The 19,878-nt window shown below is 47.3% G+C and overlaps 1 protein-coding gene across 1 annotated transcript; it reads right to left on the bottom strand.

Moving 5' to 3' along the window:
• Window positions 1-11,726: 11,726 nt before the first annotated feature.
• Msgn1 (mesogenin 1) lies at window positions 11,727-12,293 on the bottom strand. Its single transcript, XM_052745709.1, has one exon. It carries the CDS (start codon window positions 12,291-12,293, stop codon window positions 11,727-11,729), a length of 567 nt encoding a protein of 188 aa, XP_052601669.1.
• Window positions 12,294-19,878: the final 7,585 nt, after the last annotated feature.

The following is a 19,878-nucleotide window of genomic DNA, read 5'->3' as shown; positions in this document are numbered from 1 at the left end:
CCAGGAGCGCTGCAGGGTTAAGGCTTCTGCCTCCAGGAGCTCTGCAGCCGGAAGAAAAACAGAAAAGGGGGGCAAGGAGAGACAGAGCAGACACCTCACACTCCCACTGGTAAGGCGTCCTCGGTGTTGTCAAATCAACCTGGGGCTGAGAAGTGGGGAGCCTCAGTTATTCCTTCCCTCCTTTTAAAATACACAACAAAGAAACAAAAACACACCTCTACCCTTGATTCCCTAGCACCCGGTGTTTTGTTTTGTTTTTTTAAGTAGAGCCCTCCCAGTCCCTCTTGTCCCCAAGGGCGCCCTTTGGCTCCTCCAGCCTTTTTAATAGGGAGAAAAAGCTGGCCCTGGGGACCTCAGACTCTCACTTGTGACAGAGAAAGGTGGGCAAGGTAGGGTAGACTCCAAGGGCCTGTTTGGTGAGAGTGGGCATTATATTAGATCGAGTGAACGGCTGTAGCATCCATCCTTAAATCTTTGGAAAGGGGCACCAATGGAGATAAGGAGGTGTGGGCACCGTCTTATGAGAGCTGGACATAGATACGGGTTCCTCCCCCCACACGCCCCACTCCCCCACCCATCCCCATCTGCACCCCGGTGCAGGGCTAACATCGGGCAATACCTTAGCTTGCAAGCCCTCCCTCCTACCAAGCCGTCAGTCCGCAGTTCTGCTCCAAAAGATTTCATCTAAGTTAGGGGCAATGCTTCTGATAAAGTAACCCGTTTTTGCTTTGTTTTTTAAGTGAGAATGTGTGTTTTACTTAAAAAAAAATTTAATTAAGCTTTGAAAACTTCATATATTCATATAATGTATCTTGATCATATCTATGTACTGCTCCTTCCTTCCAACTCCTCCTAACGCCCCTTACCCCATCTCCCTCCTTACTTCGTCACATACACACACGCACGCACGCACAAGCCACCGACTGGAGAGTGGGTGACCTATGGCCACATCCCCAGAGTCATCAACTGCCACTTTGCAGATAAGGGTGGAATGGGGAAGGGGTTACCCATTCTTGCTGACAATTTGACAGGCTTAATCTTATACAGGCCTCTTAACTAGCCAAGGCCTCCCCTCCCCCCCCTCCCCAGGAAGCTTTCTTCTCCCTCAGACAGGGTTTGCTCCTCTGTAAAGTGGGGGTAACTGTGGCTCCCTCTCAGCTCTGGTGGAAGTGTGAAACTAGAGCAGGAGGCACATTGTTGTTGCGTCTCCGTGCCCCACAAGAACAGCCTTCCATTTCTAGTTAAGAATTACTTTTTGTTTCCTAAACCGGATGGATCCTGCCCAACGGGTTTTTCAACCCGCCCTGAACTTGTGACCCTGTGATGTATGACTACCCTTTGCCTTGCTGAACTCATGACCCCGTGATCTACGATTTGCCCCTGGCCTTGCGAAATACGTTTTCGGGATACCTTGATCTATACCCGCAACCACCCATCCCGTAATATATGACTCCCTGTCCACATGACGTATTCTCCTGCATTGACTCTTCCCTTTCATTGCATCCTTTTTTTCTAGCAACCAGTTATCCCGCCCCTGTAAACACACTTACAGCTGTTTTCTATTAACTTTAGCTCTTCCCCCACAAAAGGGAGCTCAAAAAAACCACTGGGGTGGGGGTGGGGGGAGCTCAAAAAGCTCTCTAAAATTCCTTCCTGCCTCCGCAGTGGGCATCCGCTCTTCCGATGCTCCTCAGAATTTACTTGTTTCTGCTATGGGCATTCATTCTTCCAGTGGCCCAACCGTCTACAATAGGCACATTGGTTTCTTTATAGTGGGATTTCTCTTGAGAGCAGCTACGTTATACAGTGTGCCGCCACCATGGCTTGTCCCACTTTTTTGCTCTTTGGTCTTCTTTACCGTCTGGATTGTCAAATAACCTTCTGGGCTATTTCTAACAGCTCTGACCTATTCTTTCCTGAGAATCCATCTAGCCTTTGAATTTTCTTACATATGTCTGGAGCCGGCTGGGTTGCAAAGGCCAACTTTAATCGCCTTGAGATTTGCTGTATTCTTCCAGCTCTGTCGGTGTGTGCCGCAGAGAAGCCTCCAGGAGGCGCTCTAGGAAAGCTGAAAGTGACCATTGTTTCACTTCAGCTGCTTTAGACACATTATTAAGCAAGCATACATCATGGGGGTCACGAGTTCCGCCAGGCAAAGAGCAGTCATACATCACTGGAGGTAATGGTGCCCACCTCTCAGCCTCGGGGGAAAAGTCAAAACTCCAGGTCAAGAGAATAGGCTCTGGTCTGGGGAAGAGCTCGTGTTCCGGTCAGGTTGGTACAGTCACTTTAGCTAGGATAACCCCCTCTAGGAAGGTGGGCTCACCTTAAGTCACATTTTTATTATTATTTTATTGGTGTTTTGCCTGTATGTGTGTCTGCATGCGGGTGTTGGATCCTGAAGTTACAGACAGTTGTGAGCTGTCATAGGGCTGCTGGGAATTGAACCCGGGTCCTTGGAAAGAGCAGTCGGTGCCCTTAATTGCAGAGCCATCTCTCCAGCCCTGATAATTCATGATAATTCTTTCATGAGACGCTGTACTTTTCCTTCCTAGAATCCTTTCCCTTGGTGCAGAAGAAAACTGGCCACAGCCACAAAAGGGCCCCACGTCTGCCCGCTTTTCCAAATTATTCCGAGAAGCAGAGCTTGTCCTTTTCTTCTAGTTTCTTTTCTAAGCATGCTTTCCTTAACACTTTGGGCCCACCCCCGCCCCCACTTCCACGCAACAGTTTGGGTTTCCTTACTCTTTCTCTAAAGCGTCCCTGCCTGCCGTATGGCTGCTTGTTAAAATGCCACGGATGGTCCCTTCTCTTCCCACTCTCCTCTTCTGGGTGAAAGCTAACATATCAGTTTACCCACCCTGGGGTTTTTCCTTTAAATGCTAATAAAATTATCTCTGCACTTCCACTGGTGCCCATTCTTACGTTATTTTGTTAATGAGACTAGGGACCCCAAAAGTTGACCCCCATGTCCCCAGGATCACTGAAAATGTTCTGTGAGTTGCTGCTACCCCCTCCTAGGCCCTCTCTCTTTTTGTTGCCCAAAACCACTGTTGTGCTTCTGATCCCAAGGATGTCCTTCTGCCTCTCCAAGTGTGGGATTAAAGGCGTGCACCTCCAACTCCTCCTAACGCCCCTTACCCCATCTCCCTCCTTACTTCATCTCTCTCTCTCTCTCTCTCACACACACACACACACACACACACACACACACACACACACACACACACACGCAGGCACGTATGCACGTGCACACACACGGATGCGTGTAGTTTTCAAAGCACCGTCCTGGAGCAGAGATGGTCCTTCGCCAGAGGCTTGCCCGGCTGTGTGGGATCTTGGATACGGCAGCCTCCACAATTGTGAGCAATCCATTTATGATGCTTACAAATTGCTCAGTCTGTGGTATTTCTGTAGCAGCTGGAACAGGCTAAGACAGAGGGGACAGTTCTGTTTGATGGGTCACATGCTTCCTGAATGAAGTGTGCTTGAACCTAGCAGCGGATGTGGCCTTCATGCTGGGGAAGAGGAGCATTCAGGCCAGATAGTAAGGACAAAGGTGCAGCTTCGGGAATCAGAAGGAGGCCTGTTGTGGTGTAGATAAGAGCTGCGGCGGAAGGCAGGTACAGATTCCAAAAGGCTGAGATTCAAGCTATGGGAGTCACAGTCACTTTGAAGGTGTGCGAAGAGGACGTATTTATTAACTGAACACACATTCATAAACTGTTACTGTGTCTCAGCCTGCTTAAGTTCTCAGGAGAGATACAGAGTCCCTGATCTTGGGACACTGATGCCTTAGCCATGAGGAGCTGGACTCTATAACTAAGAGTGAGGCGGCTAAGAGCTTGTACCGGAGGGACAGCTGGCTGTCCTGGAACTCACTGCAAGTTCAAAGCCAGTCTGGTCTACATAGTGAGTTCCAGGACAGCCAGAGCTACATAGTAAGCCCCTGTCTCAAAAACAAACAAATGTAGAGGCATAAGCTAAACCTTCAGTGTAGACGCATAGAAGATAAAGCCTTTAGAAGAACACTAAGCCAAAGGGACGATGTCAGCTTCTGCCCCTTTTTGCTCTTTCCCCTGTCTTGATTCCCGCCTTCTCAGCATTCAGAATTGTGAGAAGTGAACTGCTATTATTCACCCAGTACCCAGTCTCTGGTGTTTTGTCACAGCAGCAGAAACAGCCTATGACCCCCGGGGTGAGGCAGAAGAGGAGAGACAAGTACCAAGGATGCAAGAGCCGGGCGGTGGTGGCCCACGCCTTTAACCCCAGCACTGGGGAGGCAGAGCCAGGCGGACCTCTGTGAGTTGGAGGCCAGCCTGGTCTACAGAGCAAGATCCAGGACAGGCACCAAAACTACACGGAGAAACCCTGCCTCGAAAAACCAAAGCAAGCAAACAAACAAAAAAACCATAAAGGATGCAAAAAGTGAAACTAGAAAATCAGCACTTAGTGGACCTCAGCGTCAGTGCTCATGACTCCACCAATTGTTTTGATAGCGACATCAATCAATAACCACCTCAGTCAGCCAGTGGGTGGGGCTTCTCTCAGGCCAAAGGTCAGCTGCCTCCCCCGCGCCCCCCCCCCCCCCCCCCCCGCAGCTTGATGGTTGCTCAAGCCTCACCCCGTCCGTTCTTGTTTGCTCATACATTCTCTGTCCTCCGCCCCTCCAATCTCTGCTCCAGCTGAGCCAGGCCAGGTGATTCCTCCTGAGTGCTGGAGTTTTTCCAGACCCTTAAGCATTTTGAGACATGGTTTACCCAGAGGAAGATGCCCTTGGAGCCATCAAGTGCCCAGACACAACCTCAAGAGCCTCTTCCTATGTGAAGCCTTCCAGGTGTCCTACAAGGAGCACTGGCCTGGTAGCATCTTGTCAAGTCTCTCTAGCGATTGTAAGCACCTGTCCCTTCATGTGCTTTATCAAGCACAATGTTGGGCACCGTGGCAGGGCTGAGGCTAGCATCTGAATCCCTCTTTCCAGGTCCCGCAGCTCTTACCGTCATTAGCATCCTCCACTCTCTGACCTCTGATTGGCTCCTCAACCCTCCCTCCAAACACGGGCCTTTTGGTACCTGCCAGTATCCTTGGAACCTCATCTCCTCTTGTGTTTGCCTTCCCGGGTAGGAAGCAATTAAGGCATACAGTAAAAGTAGAGGTAACAGTCTTCGGAGAGCATAAATTCTTAAATTGTGGGAAAGAATAAATCCTGTTCAAGAGTTTAAAACTGAGCCCTTCCACGGAGTGGCTGATGGACCTATCTGTCTGTGTGTATTGATTAACTTGAAAATTCAGAAAGGGTGAATGAACACAAAGCTCAGTTTGAGTTAATGGGCACATTCTGAGGGTGCCTTTGGGGACAGTTTAGGTCACATTGGATGTCTAACTTAGGGGTTTCTGTTGCTGTGATGAAACACCATAACCAAAAAGCAAGTTGGGGAAGAAAGGGTTTATTTGGCTTACACTTCCACACCACTTTTCACCCTCAAAGAAAGTCAGGATAGGAACTCAAACAGTGTGGGAACCTGGAGACAGGAGCTGATGCAGAGGCCATGGAGGGGTGCTGATTACTGGCTTGATCAGCCTGCTTTCTTATAAAACCCAGATGACACCACCCACAATGGACTGGGTCCTCCCCCACGGATCACTAATTGAGATAATGCCTTACAGCTGGATCTTATGGAGGCATTTTTTCTCAATTGAGGTTCCCTCCTTTCAGTTAACTCTAGCTTTGTGTCAAATTGGCCTAACACTAGCCAGGACACGTGCCTGTAACCCCAGCACCGTGGGAAGAGAAGACAGGACGCTCAATTGGTCACAAGCCTATCTCCAGGTTCAGTAAGAGAGCCTGTCTCAAAGGAATATGGTGGAGGATGACAGAGCAGGACACCTGACATCCTCCTCTGACCTTGCACCAACATATATATGTATACATCCTTCACACACACACACACACACACACACACACACACACACAGATAGACACAAAAATAATAACACAATAAAATACTCTCTAATAAGTGCCAACTCAGAAGTTTCACCAAGTGAAGGCATCGCCTGGAAAACGTGAAGGCTGAGATCTTTCTACGCTCTTTCTGTACACCGCTACACAGTTTGGCCATGTATATACTCGGTACTGGTGAGAAAATGGGTCACACAGGCCTGGGTGGGACTTGGTTCTGCACCAGCTGTGTGACTTTTGGCAAGGTGGCTTTGGGTTGTGGGTAACCGCTTCCTGATGCTGGCCACGGAGATGAAAGGGAAAGATCCAGTAAAGGATCTTGTGAACAGTAAGCCCGACACCTCCTCGGAGAATGGAGCTACACTGCTCTCACGGGCTAGAAGAGACTAACCCATTCAGTGCTTTCAAAGACTCTTCTTGTGCAAAGCCCCCGGCCCTGCCCCTATCAGGTCTGTCCAATCACCTTAATGAAAAGAAACAGACGTGAAGGGGGGGGGGCATCAGCAGCCTCCATACCCAGGGTTAGAGGTACAGATCTGAGTCCTGGGGCACCTGCTGGAGCACACAGGTTCGCCTGTTCCACAGCAAAGAATTAGACCAGGGACACATGCTTACAAATAGAAATAGAGACCGTTTATTAAGAATGGGAAAACAGCTGGGTGGTGGCGGTGCACACCTTTAGAACCAGCACTTAGGAAGGATGGGCAGGTGGATCTCTGTGAGTTCAAGGCCAGCCTGGTCTACAGAGGGAGTTCCAGGAAGAAAAAAGCAAAAACAAACAAACAAAAAAAGGTGGTGGGGGGGGAACACCCCTGAGAATGGAAGCCCCCAAAGCCCTGGGCCATAAAGTCCTATAAAGGTCATTAAAATAGCATCCTCCAAAGCCCAGAGAGGGAAGGGCTTCTAATCTCTTTCTCCTTCCACACCAAGGGACAACTGATTGTCCATCTGCCCCTGCCCTTGCCCTAGCCATCTCAAAAGTCTTTGTGCTTTTCTCTTCCATGGAGTTCAAGGTTCTATCTGGGACCAAAATATCAAGATCAAGTCCTTCCAGGTAGGGCTACAGGGGCTGCTTAGGGGCTGCATTTCATTGGCCCGGCCGGCATCTTCTCAGGTTCCCAGCAGCAGTGGGGGAGGGAAAAGAGAAAGCGGGGGTGGTATAGAGGGGAGAGGAAGAAAAGGGAGTAGGGAGGGGGAGGGGAGCTAGCCAGACTTTGGTTCCTTTCAAGCCATCAGGAGCTGCGCTCAAAGGGGTCACAGTCCAAGCCTAGCAGGGAGGGAATCCCCATCCCCACCTCCAGGGACTGGGAGAGCGTATGAAAAGCCCTTGCAGGAGCATTTCAGGGGCACACACATTTTTGCATGGGTCTCCTTTTGCTATCTTGGTGGTGTCGGTTTGTTCCAATATCCAGGATCGAACTCAGCAAGCATCCCACCATTAAGTTACATGTCCAGCTCCCTTGCTATTATTTTTTTAAAGGTATTTTAACAGAGGAGTAATTCTGCCAACTTGTCAATTGGCTAGCTTCCCCCTCCCCATCCCCTCCCACCCCACCCAACCCTCACACACACTTACACCCTGCCTTGTCAAGCAGAACAAAAGACCTCGGGCTCTTGTGGACAGTGGACCACTTTACTGAACACAAGCGAGCAGATGGCAGATTTCAGCTTTCGATTAAGCCTCTTAGCGCCCGGCAAAAGGAAATAAAAGGAAATTCTGTGGAAGCGTTGAAGGAGAGGGGTGGGAAGTTCAAAGGGAGAGGATGAGAGGAAGTGCATTGTGTGGGGAGAGAGATGAGGGCCCCAGCGGGGGGAAGCAAAAGGGACCTGAGCCTTTGCTGATAACCCTCTCAAAGCCACGCCCAGGTCACACAGCAAGCTGGGAAGGAGGGCCGAGAGTTCGGAGCTCTGCAGACCTGAACCATGAGCTAAGCATGAAGTGTGCTGCTGGCTCATCATGGGGCTTTACGTCACTTGTCACTTATCCATCCTAAACATCGGTTTCCATGCTCTCCAAGTCGGAAACTCAGTGTCCACCTCCAGGGCTGTTAGGGAGCATCGTGTCCAAGAGCCGGTGTGGAAATATGGACCATAGCCAGACACAGACACATGGATAGTGTTTCCATAGTCCTCTCCTTCTCCAAGCACCAGAAATAGCTGACTGCTGTTCTGACGCTTGGCCTCAGCCAAGGGCTGTTAGCCACTCCCCAGAGGGATCAGGAACCTTCTCCAGTTCTGCTCCCTACAAGGGAGGCCCCTGCGACCAGGAAGGTCTGCTGCAGGATCAAATGCCCCCTGACCTTTGCCTCTTCAGAATGGAGTTGTGTTACAAGCCTGCTGTCTGGGGTGAGTGAGGGCAAAGCCAAAGGCCACAGGCAACCTTCCAGAAAGCCCGACTTCTCCCAGCTTTTCAGAGGCCTCTTCCCTTAGAAGTTCTTGAGCTCAAGCCCGGCTAACAGATGACAGTGGGGCTTTTAAGGGTCGGTCTCTCTGTCTCTCTCTGTCTCTCTCTGTCTCTCTCTGTCTCTCTCTGTCTCTCTCTGTCTCTCTCTCTCTCTCTCTGTCTCTCTCTGTCTCTCTCTGTCTCTCTCTGTCTCTCTCTGTCTCTCTCTCTCTCTGGGGGTGGATTATACATCTGTATAAGATGTGTACATATACAGATGTGTGCACATGTGTGTGTGTGTGTGTGTGTGTGTGTGTGTGTGTGTGCAAATGAACGTCAAGTGTCTTCCTCAGTTGCCTCTCTATCCTATTTTTTTTTTTTAAAGATTTATTTATTTATTATGTATACAGTGTTCTGTCTGCATGCATCCCTGCAGGCCAGAAGAGGGAGCCAGATCTCATTACAGATGGTTGTGAGCCACCATGTGGTTGCTGGGAATTGAACTCAGGACCTCTGGAAGAGCAGCCGGTGTTCTTAACCTCTGAGCCATCTCTCCAGCCCCCTCTCTATCCTATTTTTAAGATAGATTCCCTCACAAAATCCAGAGCTCACCTCTCCAGCCGTGCTGCTTCACTGGCAGACAGCAGGATCTTTCTGTCTTTATCTCCCCGACACTGGGATTACAGACTTGAACCATCACACCGGTTTTTTTTGTTTGTTTGTTTTGTTGTATGTGGATGCTGAGGATCCAAACTCAGGTCCTTCAGTCTGCACAGTCAGTACTTCACTGTCCAGGCCACGCCCCCGGCCCCCTGAGGGAACTTTTGAAAGTAAAAGCTGGGACCTTGTAACTCCTTTGCATTCCTTGATCTCCAGGACAAGCAGAATCTCCCAAATTATTGAATCATTCTTAATATTGAACTCACAAACTCAAAAGCCCGGGGCACTTGGTTCTCACTTGTTTAAATCAGAAAGGAAAGTAGTATTTGATTTCAAAACTGACTTTGAGGCCAACTGGTTCTCTCCAAGACCACATTACTATCCTGCCTGCTTCTCTCTAACATAAGCGTGTGCACACATGTGTACAAGCACACACACAAACACATGCATTCACATGCGATCTCTCACATGAACACATGTGGAGGGCGAAGTCCCTCAAGGAAAATCTTGATATAGACCAGTCTTTTCTTGTTTCTTTGCCAAACACACACAAAAAATAATATATAAGAAACTGATAAGTATTCATATAATAGAATGGCATTTTAATCACCAGGCCCCAGCACTCCACTACCCCTTGAAAATAAAACATACCATTCTTCCATTATAAAATCACTAGTCACAAGTGAAGTTAAATTCTTCCTAGACACAATTTGTAGAAAAGTTAAATTCAGTTGTATTAAAGATCCACAAGTTAAAATGCATCAATAAAAATATTCAAAAAAGAAACTTAAAACTTTTGGAACTAGGAAAAATTAAACAGGAAAAAATCAGATACTCTATAAAAAACAACAGCAACAGAAAGACTTGATCATGTAAAATGAAAAACTGAACAAGATATAATCAAAACTATAAATACAAGGCAACATAAAGACAAATGTAAAAAGAACCCCAAACCCACCCAATTATAATGAAATATTTATTAAAATGTAAAATGAGCACACCTTCTAATTTAGGAATACTCTTCCTGAGGACTTCTAAGGCTAATTTAAAATTTACCAGTGTACAAAGCCTTTGTTTCTATTTAACAAGGCATTCTTCTTGGTGATGAAATAACCCCGAACAACTCAAATATCATCCAGAAGGTGCTTCAGTAAAGACATTATGCAGAACCTGTGTTGGGGAGCATTGAGGGACTGAGAAAGCCATGCTTCGGTTTTCTCATCTATAAAATCAAAATAATCGTGGTACTTAGGTCACACACATGTTTATGCACATTTACAGTACCAGGTCAAAATCAGAAGTACAGAAATACAGATCCTCAAGGTATGCATGTGTGCATATTTACTTGAGCATATGCATATCATCAAAGGGAAAAACAGAAAGAAGTTAACCGTGCCTTTGTGAACACAGTCACTGCTTTCGGAGTTTATATAATTAAAACCAAAAAAGAAAACCTAAGGGGATGGAGGAATCAGCAGGAAACATGAACAGAGTATTGTCACTAAAGACAAACACTCGTGGTTAATAACCACAGCAAGGAAAAGGCGGAGTCAGGGAAGAACCTTCTTCAGTTGAAGCCGCTTCGATATGATGCCCTCTGCATTCCGAATAACCGAGCTGGGGCTGCTGCAGATACCCAGCAGGACAGGCACCTGAAAGAGGGTATGTGCCTGTGTATGGAGACCTGTTGGGTAGTGGGGGCCATGGGGTAAAGGGAGGATACAGAATACAGGGGTGGGGGGAAGAGAAGCTAGACGTTGTAGATGAAATAAATTCCTTCCGAGGGGGCAGAGAAAGCCTTGGGTTATAATCCTGCCCTTTGCACTTATTATCTATGGAGTTCAAAATGACTTTGTTGTAAACCAACCTCTTCGTCGAAGAAAGGAATACGTGAAGCAATGAGCTCACATTCACACCAGGCCTGGGACTAAGATCTCTCTAAGATCGGCTTCTGGCCACCTTGTGGTGCGGGGACGCTTCCTCCCTCTTCCTTTCTCCCATTTCTCAGGACACCGCAGTCTATGCCTGCCCCCCCCCCCCCCACTCCTTCCTTCCTGTGTCTTAGTGCGGAAACTCTGGTCCTAGGATGGTCAATATCTTAACTTAGCCCGGCCCACCTGCTTGTGACTTCCCATTTACTGGGATACAAATTCCTTCTGCACTGAAATGATCTTACTCCTAGCCAAAAGAAAAAAGTAAAGGCATGCTTTCAAGCATTCAAAACACACACACACACACACACACACACACACACACACACACACACACACGGCAGGAGAGAGAGAGAGAGAGAGAGAGAGAGAGAGATTGGATCCTGTACAAAAGTTTCATTCCGACAGAAAGAAAACTCCCAACACCAAAATGGTAGGAGAATATAATTGTAGGTATTTAACATTATCAAAAAGAGTATATTTAAACTATATTGACCCTTTCAAATACCTTTAAAAGACACGGGACAAAATAAAATGTCTCTTGGCAAAAGCTGAGTCACTGCAGACGTGGCCAGACTACCCGGAAGTATCCTGCTTGCCCGGCAGGTGAATGTCCTAGCAGCTCCAACAGGTCTGATGGAAGTCCCTTTCAACTCAGCAGATCACCAGATTGTCACACTAAGTGTCCGCAGATACCTGTGCTATTGTCCTGGCAGACAAATTCAGGGTCTTCAGAACTCCTCTATGCCTGTTCATAGGTCGGGAACCGGTAGGATTCCCCCGTGGGCAGCACTCACACGCTCTGGGGCCTGGGCTCTCTCCCATTGCCGTTGAGCAGGTCTGTGAGCTCCCCGATGTACTTGATGGTGTACTTGAGCGTCTGGATCTTGGTGAGCGGCTGGCCTCTCTGGCTGTAGACAGGGGGCAGGTAATTCCGGAGCGTGTGCAGGGCGTCTGCCAAGGTCCGCATCCTGAGTTTCTCTCTCTCGCTGGCCTTGCGTCTCCGCTGGACAGACATCTTGACTTTGCTGCCCTTCTGGCCTTTGAGACCGCCAGCGGCTTGTAGGTAGGCAGGTTGGAAGGCTAACATGCCGTAATCCAGCTCTCCTAGGCCACCGGCTCCATGGCTGCTGTAGCCATCGCTGCCCCCAGTGCTGGCCCCACCGCGCCCGCAGGGCAGTGCAAGCCCAGAGTAGGACTCCAGAGAAGAAACTGGGGAGAGGCTCTGAGTGGGGGATGCCTGGCTCAGCTCCAAGGGCCGGGCTCGGCTCTTCCAGTCCCAGGAGGCCAGCAAGCCAACGGTGTCCGAAGAATCAAGGCCATCCTCCAGGTTGAGGAAAGGCTCTCCCAGGTTGTCCATACCCCCGAGACAGCCGTGGAAGGACTCCTTGGCAAATGTGCAAGAAAGTTCTGCTACCCTGGCCAGAGACCAGCTCTCTTTTATGATGGTAGGGGATCAGGGACAAAGTGGGAAAGGGGCCCCTGGTGGAGGGAGTTCAAAGGAAGACCCAAGGACCGAGATGGAAGATGAACTCCTCAGGTGTCACTTTCTCCTCGTTGATAATTAGCATCTTCCAGCTAAAATGTCTTTAAACAGACCGGCCTCCAGGAGAAGAAGAAAGGAATTATCTTGTTGTAACTAAACCAATTAAGTCTGCATAACCAGGTTTAGCATCGTCCTGTGGAACTCATTAATGGGGAGCCAAAGAAAACAAACCTGGGCTCTGAAGCAAGGAGGGGCTCTTGGAGAGCCTTTGGGCCAGGAGGGCCACCCCCCCCTCTCCCCGCACCTCGGAGATGTTTTAGAGTAGATGGGGTGATAGCTGGAGAAGAAGCATGGGGTTGGGACAAAGCAGGTCCTTTTAGCTTTGATTCTCTCCTATGTCAAATGCAGGCAATAATGGCTCCTGTTCCCCAGGGCTGGCATAGGCTAGCACACAGAAGGCTCTGTTGGATGTTCACTTCTTCCTATAGCTCCACTTTAGTTAACTGCCCCAGGTTTCGCAAAATACCTACCCACAGAAGGGCAAACCAGCCCATCCAGTAATCTGGGAGCCTTAATGAGCAGGGAATAAAGCCCTTGCTTTAAGTAATCACACTGGAATCCCCATAGCAAGCAGACATCCATCAGACGACAGAACACTCCTGAAAGCCAGGAACTCGCAAGTGTACCTGGCTGGCATTTAGCCTGATGAAGGTCTTTAAAACAAAAAAAATCCAGCTGCCTGGTCACACCTCGTTTTTTGAAATGTATAGAGGAAGTGTGAAATTAACAAGAGAGTCATTTTTCCCCCCACCACCTCTCCAAATGCCACCAAATGTGTTAGGTTGGATGGCCTTGCTAGTTAGCTTCATTTCCTACATGCTGCCATAGACACTCACTTTGGAAACGGAGCTCCAGATGCCCCCATTTGTCCCAGGAACGGAACTTATTCTCCATGCAGCCCATTGTTGGAAAGATTATCAGTGTCAGCATCGCCTTCAGTTTCTTGGCGATTCGTCCTTTAACACGGTTCTTTCAGCCCTTTGCGACGGTTGGAAAGAAATGTCAAGGACCTAATTAGAACACTTGTGGTATTTTTTTAATTAGCCAGGCTCAGGAAATAAACATCTGAAGCATGTAATCTGGAGAAAAATGCACTCAGCTTTACCATTTTGCGGAAGGACACTGTGCCAGATCCTGGGCAGCAATACTAATGACATAGGGTAAATGTATTACATTATTCCTCCTACTTCTCACTCTCCCTCAGAAGCCCAGAGTGCAGTGAAATTTTTCCAAGAACTTTTCCTGTAATATAATTAACCTTCAGATTTAAAAATTCCAACGTTGTACACATAAGAAGGCTGAGGTTCCCAGAGCTTAAGAGACTTGGTTACAACCCCTAACAGGAAGTAGCACACTCAATAGAAAGTGGCAAATCCCTATAAAACTCCCAACACTCATCATTTAAAAAAAAAAAAAATGAACATTTCCCTTATGTCAGTCTGTTGTGCGAGAGGCAGGTGACATGTATGTGACTTAAGGGCACAAGGTGTTTCAGGTGGCCACCACCGGAGTCACACTATGATACCATTTCTGTTTAAAACTTCCATGTTTCTTTTGCAAATCACTAATTTCTTACGCTTCTTCTTGTTACAAATTTTCTTTTCTTTTGTTGTTGTTGTTGTTGTTTTGTTTTGAGACAAGGTCTCGCTGTGTAGCCCTAACTGTCCTGGAACTCTCTATACACCAGGCTGGCCCCGAACTCTTCACTTGCGTCTGCCTCCCAGTGCTGAGATGAAAGGCATGTGCCATCATGCCCAGGCCAAATTTCATCTTCTAAATGAGAAAATGCCCACTAAATCTTTGGTTCACGTGGGCAGGGAATGAAGCTCAACGGGTGGAATGCTTGCCTAGGATTTCTGAGGCCCTGAGGTTGACCCCTCAACACTGCATGAACTGAGTGTGCTTGCAGACACTTGGCGATCCCAGCACTGAAGAAGTGGAGGCAGGGGGATTAGAAGTCCAAGGTTTAACTATACATTAAACTCAAATACAGCTGAAGATACATGAGACCACATCTCAAGCAAAACAAACAGCAGCCTTTGGTGCATTGTAGACACTTGGAGTTGGTTTAGTTATCACGATCACACCATCAGTACAAGCAATTCAGTGCCATGACTGTACCGCCTCTGACCCAAGTCTCTAACAATGTTGACCCCAAAAGCATATTATTAGAATGAGGAAGTGACCTGACCTCCATGTTCCTAATGTGCACTTTTCCCGTCTGATAAAGCAATGCTGGCCCAGATTCACACTGGCCTGGCTTGTCTCCACGAGCCATTCATTGCTCAATCTGAAGAAAAGGAAAAGGTGAAACACAATGTGGAACCCCTAGAATTGGAGGATCCATGATACTAGCTCCCCCCCCCCCTTTTTCCATCATGTGTTCTAAAGCAGAAAATACATTCAGTCTAGATGGGACCCAAAAACCCTAGTGGAAAAATGTGCTGGAGAGAGAGGGTGAGCCATGATACTCCTCCTTTAGAGTAAATGTCCTACTCTCTCATGGTGTATGTGTTGTAATTTGGAAAACGGAATTAAGACCTGACTTGTCTTCTACGTGAAGAGCTTCTATCGAACTCCTTCCTGGCTCAAAAATATGATGAACCCTGCCGGCCACTGGAGTGTGAATAGACTTAATTCAAAGAGTACCCTAACAGCCCAGGGAGCACTGAGTCCGTAGTTCATCTGCACTCCAGGGAAGGCCAGCTGTACTTGGTGCCACAGCAAAAGGCTGCGCCAGGGATGGGAACAGGAGACCCCAAAATTGCCTGTCTTCAAGACCCATCTTTTTTCTTTTCTTGGATCCGGTGTGGATTACGTGCTAAGTTTTCATCCCAAGTAGACTGCTTATTTCCCATCGAGTGAGCTACTGGGATAAAGTTTTAGTATTTAATTCAGTGTCCACTACTCATCTAGCATTTATAAGTGACGGTGACTATGATCATCACGGACTATCTTAATATTTCCAAGGTTAATAAAGAGAATAATAGTCTCACTGCGGAAAATTATCCATTTCAAATGCAGTGACATTTCCATGCTAGGTTGCACTAGGGAAATTATCATGGAAGATGGTTCAGATGCAACACCTGTCCCATGAGAAACAGCACAAAACACAACTTACATGTATTGTCCATATCGTACAGTGTTCCCACCTTGGAATCTGAGTTATGCACGCAACACAACCACTAGCAATAACTACAAGGTGCAAAGCTTGGTTTGAAGGCCACCCTCTCTGAGATGCTGTTCCTACCTGCACCAGATCTCAAGTCTCTGCCATTCTCCACTGAGCAACCCTTGATTTGGCCCCATCTCCCTGCCTGCCATCCTGATAGTGTATTCCTATAGATCTGGGTTTCTATTTGGCTCATGCTGTATGTTATTCGCTGTGCTGGGTGCTAACGACAGAAAGTAAGTTAAATGGTTTTCTGTCTTCAGGAAACGCAAAGACCAAATGAATAAGCATCTACTTGACTCCTCAAAGCATGCTAAGATCTAACAAAGTAAACAAGCATACATTCAATGAATGTGATTATGAAAAATTAATCATGTCTGTGTGGAATATTCGCACCGACAGTCCTGCTCTGCAAAGGAGAAATTGAGACACAGAGTTACTCAGGAGCTTCCCCAACATAAGACACCTGAAGTTGGATATTCCCAGGGTTAAAGCTGGCTCAAGTCTAGCTGGTAATCCCTGGTGTTGCTACTTCCTGGGGGCACAGCTGGAGGCATCAGACTGGCAACTCCTGTAGAGCTGTTAAGGCAGGCATCCAGACTTGAAAGAGAGCTTGGAAAATATAAAAAGACTAGCCTGTGTTCCCACAGCAGGCACAGAAGGGACCCCAGGGATGAATCAGTGCCTGAACACTGTGAGAACAGGACAGATACGTAGCAGTCCCCCTCCCGGCCCACAGTTTCATTTCTGAGGGTGCAGTCACCCATCATTAACTATGATTCAAATGTATTCAAAAGAAAATTCTAGAAATAGACATATCTTAAGTTTCAAATAAGTACCATTTACACTAGTAAGAAGAAATATGATACCACACCCCTGTACTCCACCTAGAACACGTGATATCTTTCACTTTCATCTCATTACATTGTATTATCTCACATTATCACAGGAAGAGGGGTAAAATATAGTACAATGTGATATTCTGAAAGAGAGAAAACACATTCACTGTAGATTACAGTATAATATAATGTTACTTATTATACTGAATTGTTATACTTTATTTTTTCAGTTAATACTCCTAATCTCTTACTGTGCCTAGTTTATACATATAAATATACCTTTAACATTGATATATAGATGGGATAAAAACATGTATTTATAGAGTTTGTACATACAGAGTTTGGTGATATCTCTAAGGTCTTGGACATCCACTGTAGTATCTCTAGACAACTAAGGAGACTGTTAGAGTCAGTTTGACTGTCCATATTCCTAAATTACATGATTGGATAAGTCATGCACCCACACAATTACTAACAGACCTAACTTTTAACAGTCTGATGCAAATGTTGTATGTATGTGAGCCACACCGTTCCTAGGCCATCCTATGGTAATCCACAGTGTGAGAACAGTAATAACCGAAACAATACATTTCTCTAGTACTGAGTCCTTTATCTGTTTCACTTCATTTAAATGATACAGAAATACGATTCGTGTTCCTATTTCAAAAAGAAAAAGCCGAGGCTTAGAAAACTTGTTCTGTGTGATGAGTTTGAAGGACTGTTTAGACCCAGGCAGACTGATTCCAGGGGCTCAAGACTCCAGTGAGACATATGTCCCAAGAGAAGTAAGAAATGGGAGAGGGTTGTGTGAGGCTCCTAGCTGCACACCGTGAGGCTCGTGGTTCTACTGCAGAGGGCATCTGTCTGTCTGCCTTCACTCCAGGGCATCTGTCCGTCCTCCACTCCAGGGCATCTGTCCGTCTGCCTTCACTCACTCCAGGGCATCTGTCCATCTGCCTCCACTCACTCCAGGGCATCTGTCCGTCTGCCTCCACTCCAGGGAATCTGTCTGTCTGCCTCCACTCACTCCAGGGCATCTGTCCGTCTGCCTCCACTCCGGGGCATCTATCTGTCTGTCTCCACCCCAGGTATTTTCTTTGGTCTTTAACACATCATTACCACAATCCAACAGGGGATAAGGGTGATATTTAAATATTAAAAATTTCTTACAAAATTTTAGGAGGAACATTTTCTTCTTTCATAAAACAAGCACACTCAGGTCCTAATGTTGGTAACCGAAATTATGCCTTCTGAGTCCCGGCAGGGCTTCGTCTAGGCTGAGGACTGAACACAGAGTCTTTCCCACATGCTCTCATAAAATCAGTGAGGTCACCTACCTAGGTAGGCGGGTCCTTTATCTTACGGGAGAGAACGCAAGGCACACTGGGTAAAAGTTTTGCACAAGGTCACCGGACTCAGCTTCTTTTCTCCAAGCGGTAACCTCACCCAAGGCTCTCTGCCTGTGTCACACCCAGAACCAGCTGCAATCATTCCAGAAGCTCCAGCCCACATTTCCTCTCCCGGGACACTCACGCTCCTGGTTTCGTGTAGATTCCTTTCTAGTTTGTTTCTCGGATTTTTAAGACGGAGTCTCTGTCTATGACCCTGGCTGCTTGACAACTCTTGGTCCCCTGGCGTCAGTCTCCTGATCATGTACCAGCACATGTGTCTTCACTGGGATTTCTGTCTGTTCTGAGAGATACACCCCTCTGTCAACCTCGCAGCCACGGGGACCCAGAGTGCATTGGCCAGTCTCTCCCTGGTCGTCTTGCCAGACAAGAAATGGAGCCGGTGTTTATTTATTTAGTTAGGTAGTTATTGACACAGTGTTTCTCTGTGTAGCCCTGGCTGTCCTGGAACTCACTCTGTAGACCAGGCTGGCCTGGAACTCAGAGATCCACCTGCCTCTGCCTCCCCAGTGTTGGGATTAAAGGTGTGCGTCTTACCTCTGGCTCCAGTGTTTATTAGTCAGGAATAAATATGAATTTTGGACTCTTTCATTCCATCACATAGTCTTGGCATCAAATTCAACAAAAGACATAGATAATACTTGTGGAGGAAAGGGAGCAGTGTGTGGGATGGGAGAAAACAGCCAAATACCCTTGAACTATTAAAAAGAATTAAAGTCAGCCATGAGATGATTAGCTTGGCTAATGTTCTCAGGCCCCCATGTTACCACACCTGTGGGAGACTCAGCAAAACCCAAGGGAGAGTCTGCAGAGCACATCTTTTATGCCACTGTTATCGTTAGAAACAAAGAAACAAACTAAGAAAGGCCAGCCAGGCATTGCGGTGCGTGCCTATAATTCTAGCACTTTGAACACAAAGACAGGATGTGAGTTCAAGGTCAGCCTGGTCTACAGTTTACATAGTGAGTTCCAGGGCAGCCAAGGTTACACAGTGAGACACTACCTTAAAAAAAAAAAAAAAAAAAAAAAAAGGAAACAGCCAGGTGGTGGTGGCAGCCCATGCCTTAGATCCCAGCACTCAGGAGGCAGAGGCAGGCAAGTCTCTGTGAGTTCGAGGCCAGCCTGGTCTACAGAGTGAGATCTAGAACAGCCAGGGCTACACAGAGAAACCCTGTCTCGAAAAAACAAAACAAAAACAAAGAAAAAAAAAAGAAAGAAAAAGGAAGAGAAAGAAAGACAGGCAGACAGACAAATAAAATATGAGTATTGTGGCTCATGGTAAAGGCAAAGAGGAATGCTCGGTTTCGGTCTCCCTAAAAATCAGCTGCTTGGAGAGCATCAGGTGGTGGGAGAACAAAGGATTTTCACGGGCTGCGGGTTAGTCCTGCCGGCAATAAAAGTAGCAGAAAACGATAGGAAGTAAATACTTAGGACCTACTTCGTAGGAGACGCAAAAGGCAGAGGTGATTCGTCCCATCGACATTCTTCATGGATAAGGAAGGGAATCCTAAGGTCCCCATGCCCCGCCCCCCCGCCCCCCCACCCCGCAAAGGACCATGGGCCATTAAGGGCTGCTGGGGAAGGGAATGTTGTTTTCTGCAATGGGGTAGCCACTGATAACTCGCCCAGGCTCCTGTGGATACCTGCTCCTTCACCCATGCCCATGTAAGCATCGGTCACACACACACACACACACACACACACACACACACACACACACACACACACTTGCAGCGTGAGGCGGGAGGGGGACTTCACTGGGAAGGCGAAAGGTTTCGGAGGGAAGAAGGATGCTGAGAGACTCAAGTGGTTTGTAAACATGTATGAAAGTGCCAAAGAATAAGAGATTGCCTTTAACAGATAGGAAAGAAATATGCTCCACTGTCACAAAATTTTAGCCAGAGGAAATGCTATCATTTCCGAAGCCCCTGCCGAGGAGTTGCTGGCCAGAAGCGACACTCATGGTTCTGTCCCTTCCA

The sequence above is a fragment of the Peromyscus californicus genome, unplaced genomic scaffold (genome assembly GCF_007827085.1).
Source record: "Peromyscus californicus insignis strain IS unplaced genomic scaffold, ASM782708v3 Scaffold_1__1_contigs__length_55948999, whole genome shotgun sequence".
Taxonomy (NCBI): Eukaryota; Metazoa; Chordata; class Mammalia; order Rodentia; family Cricetidae; genus Peromyscus; species Peromyscus californicus.
This window is presented reverse-complemented; position numbering and strand designations above follow the sequence as displayed.

Excerpts from the sequence above, each read along its gene's own strand:
- Msgn1 (XM_052745709.1), bottom strand. The coding sequence starts at position 12,293 with ATGGACAACCTGGGAGAGCCTTTCCTCAACCTGGAGGATGGCCTTGAT.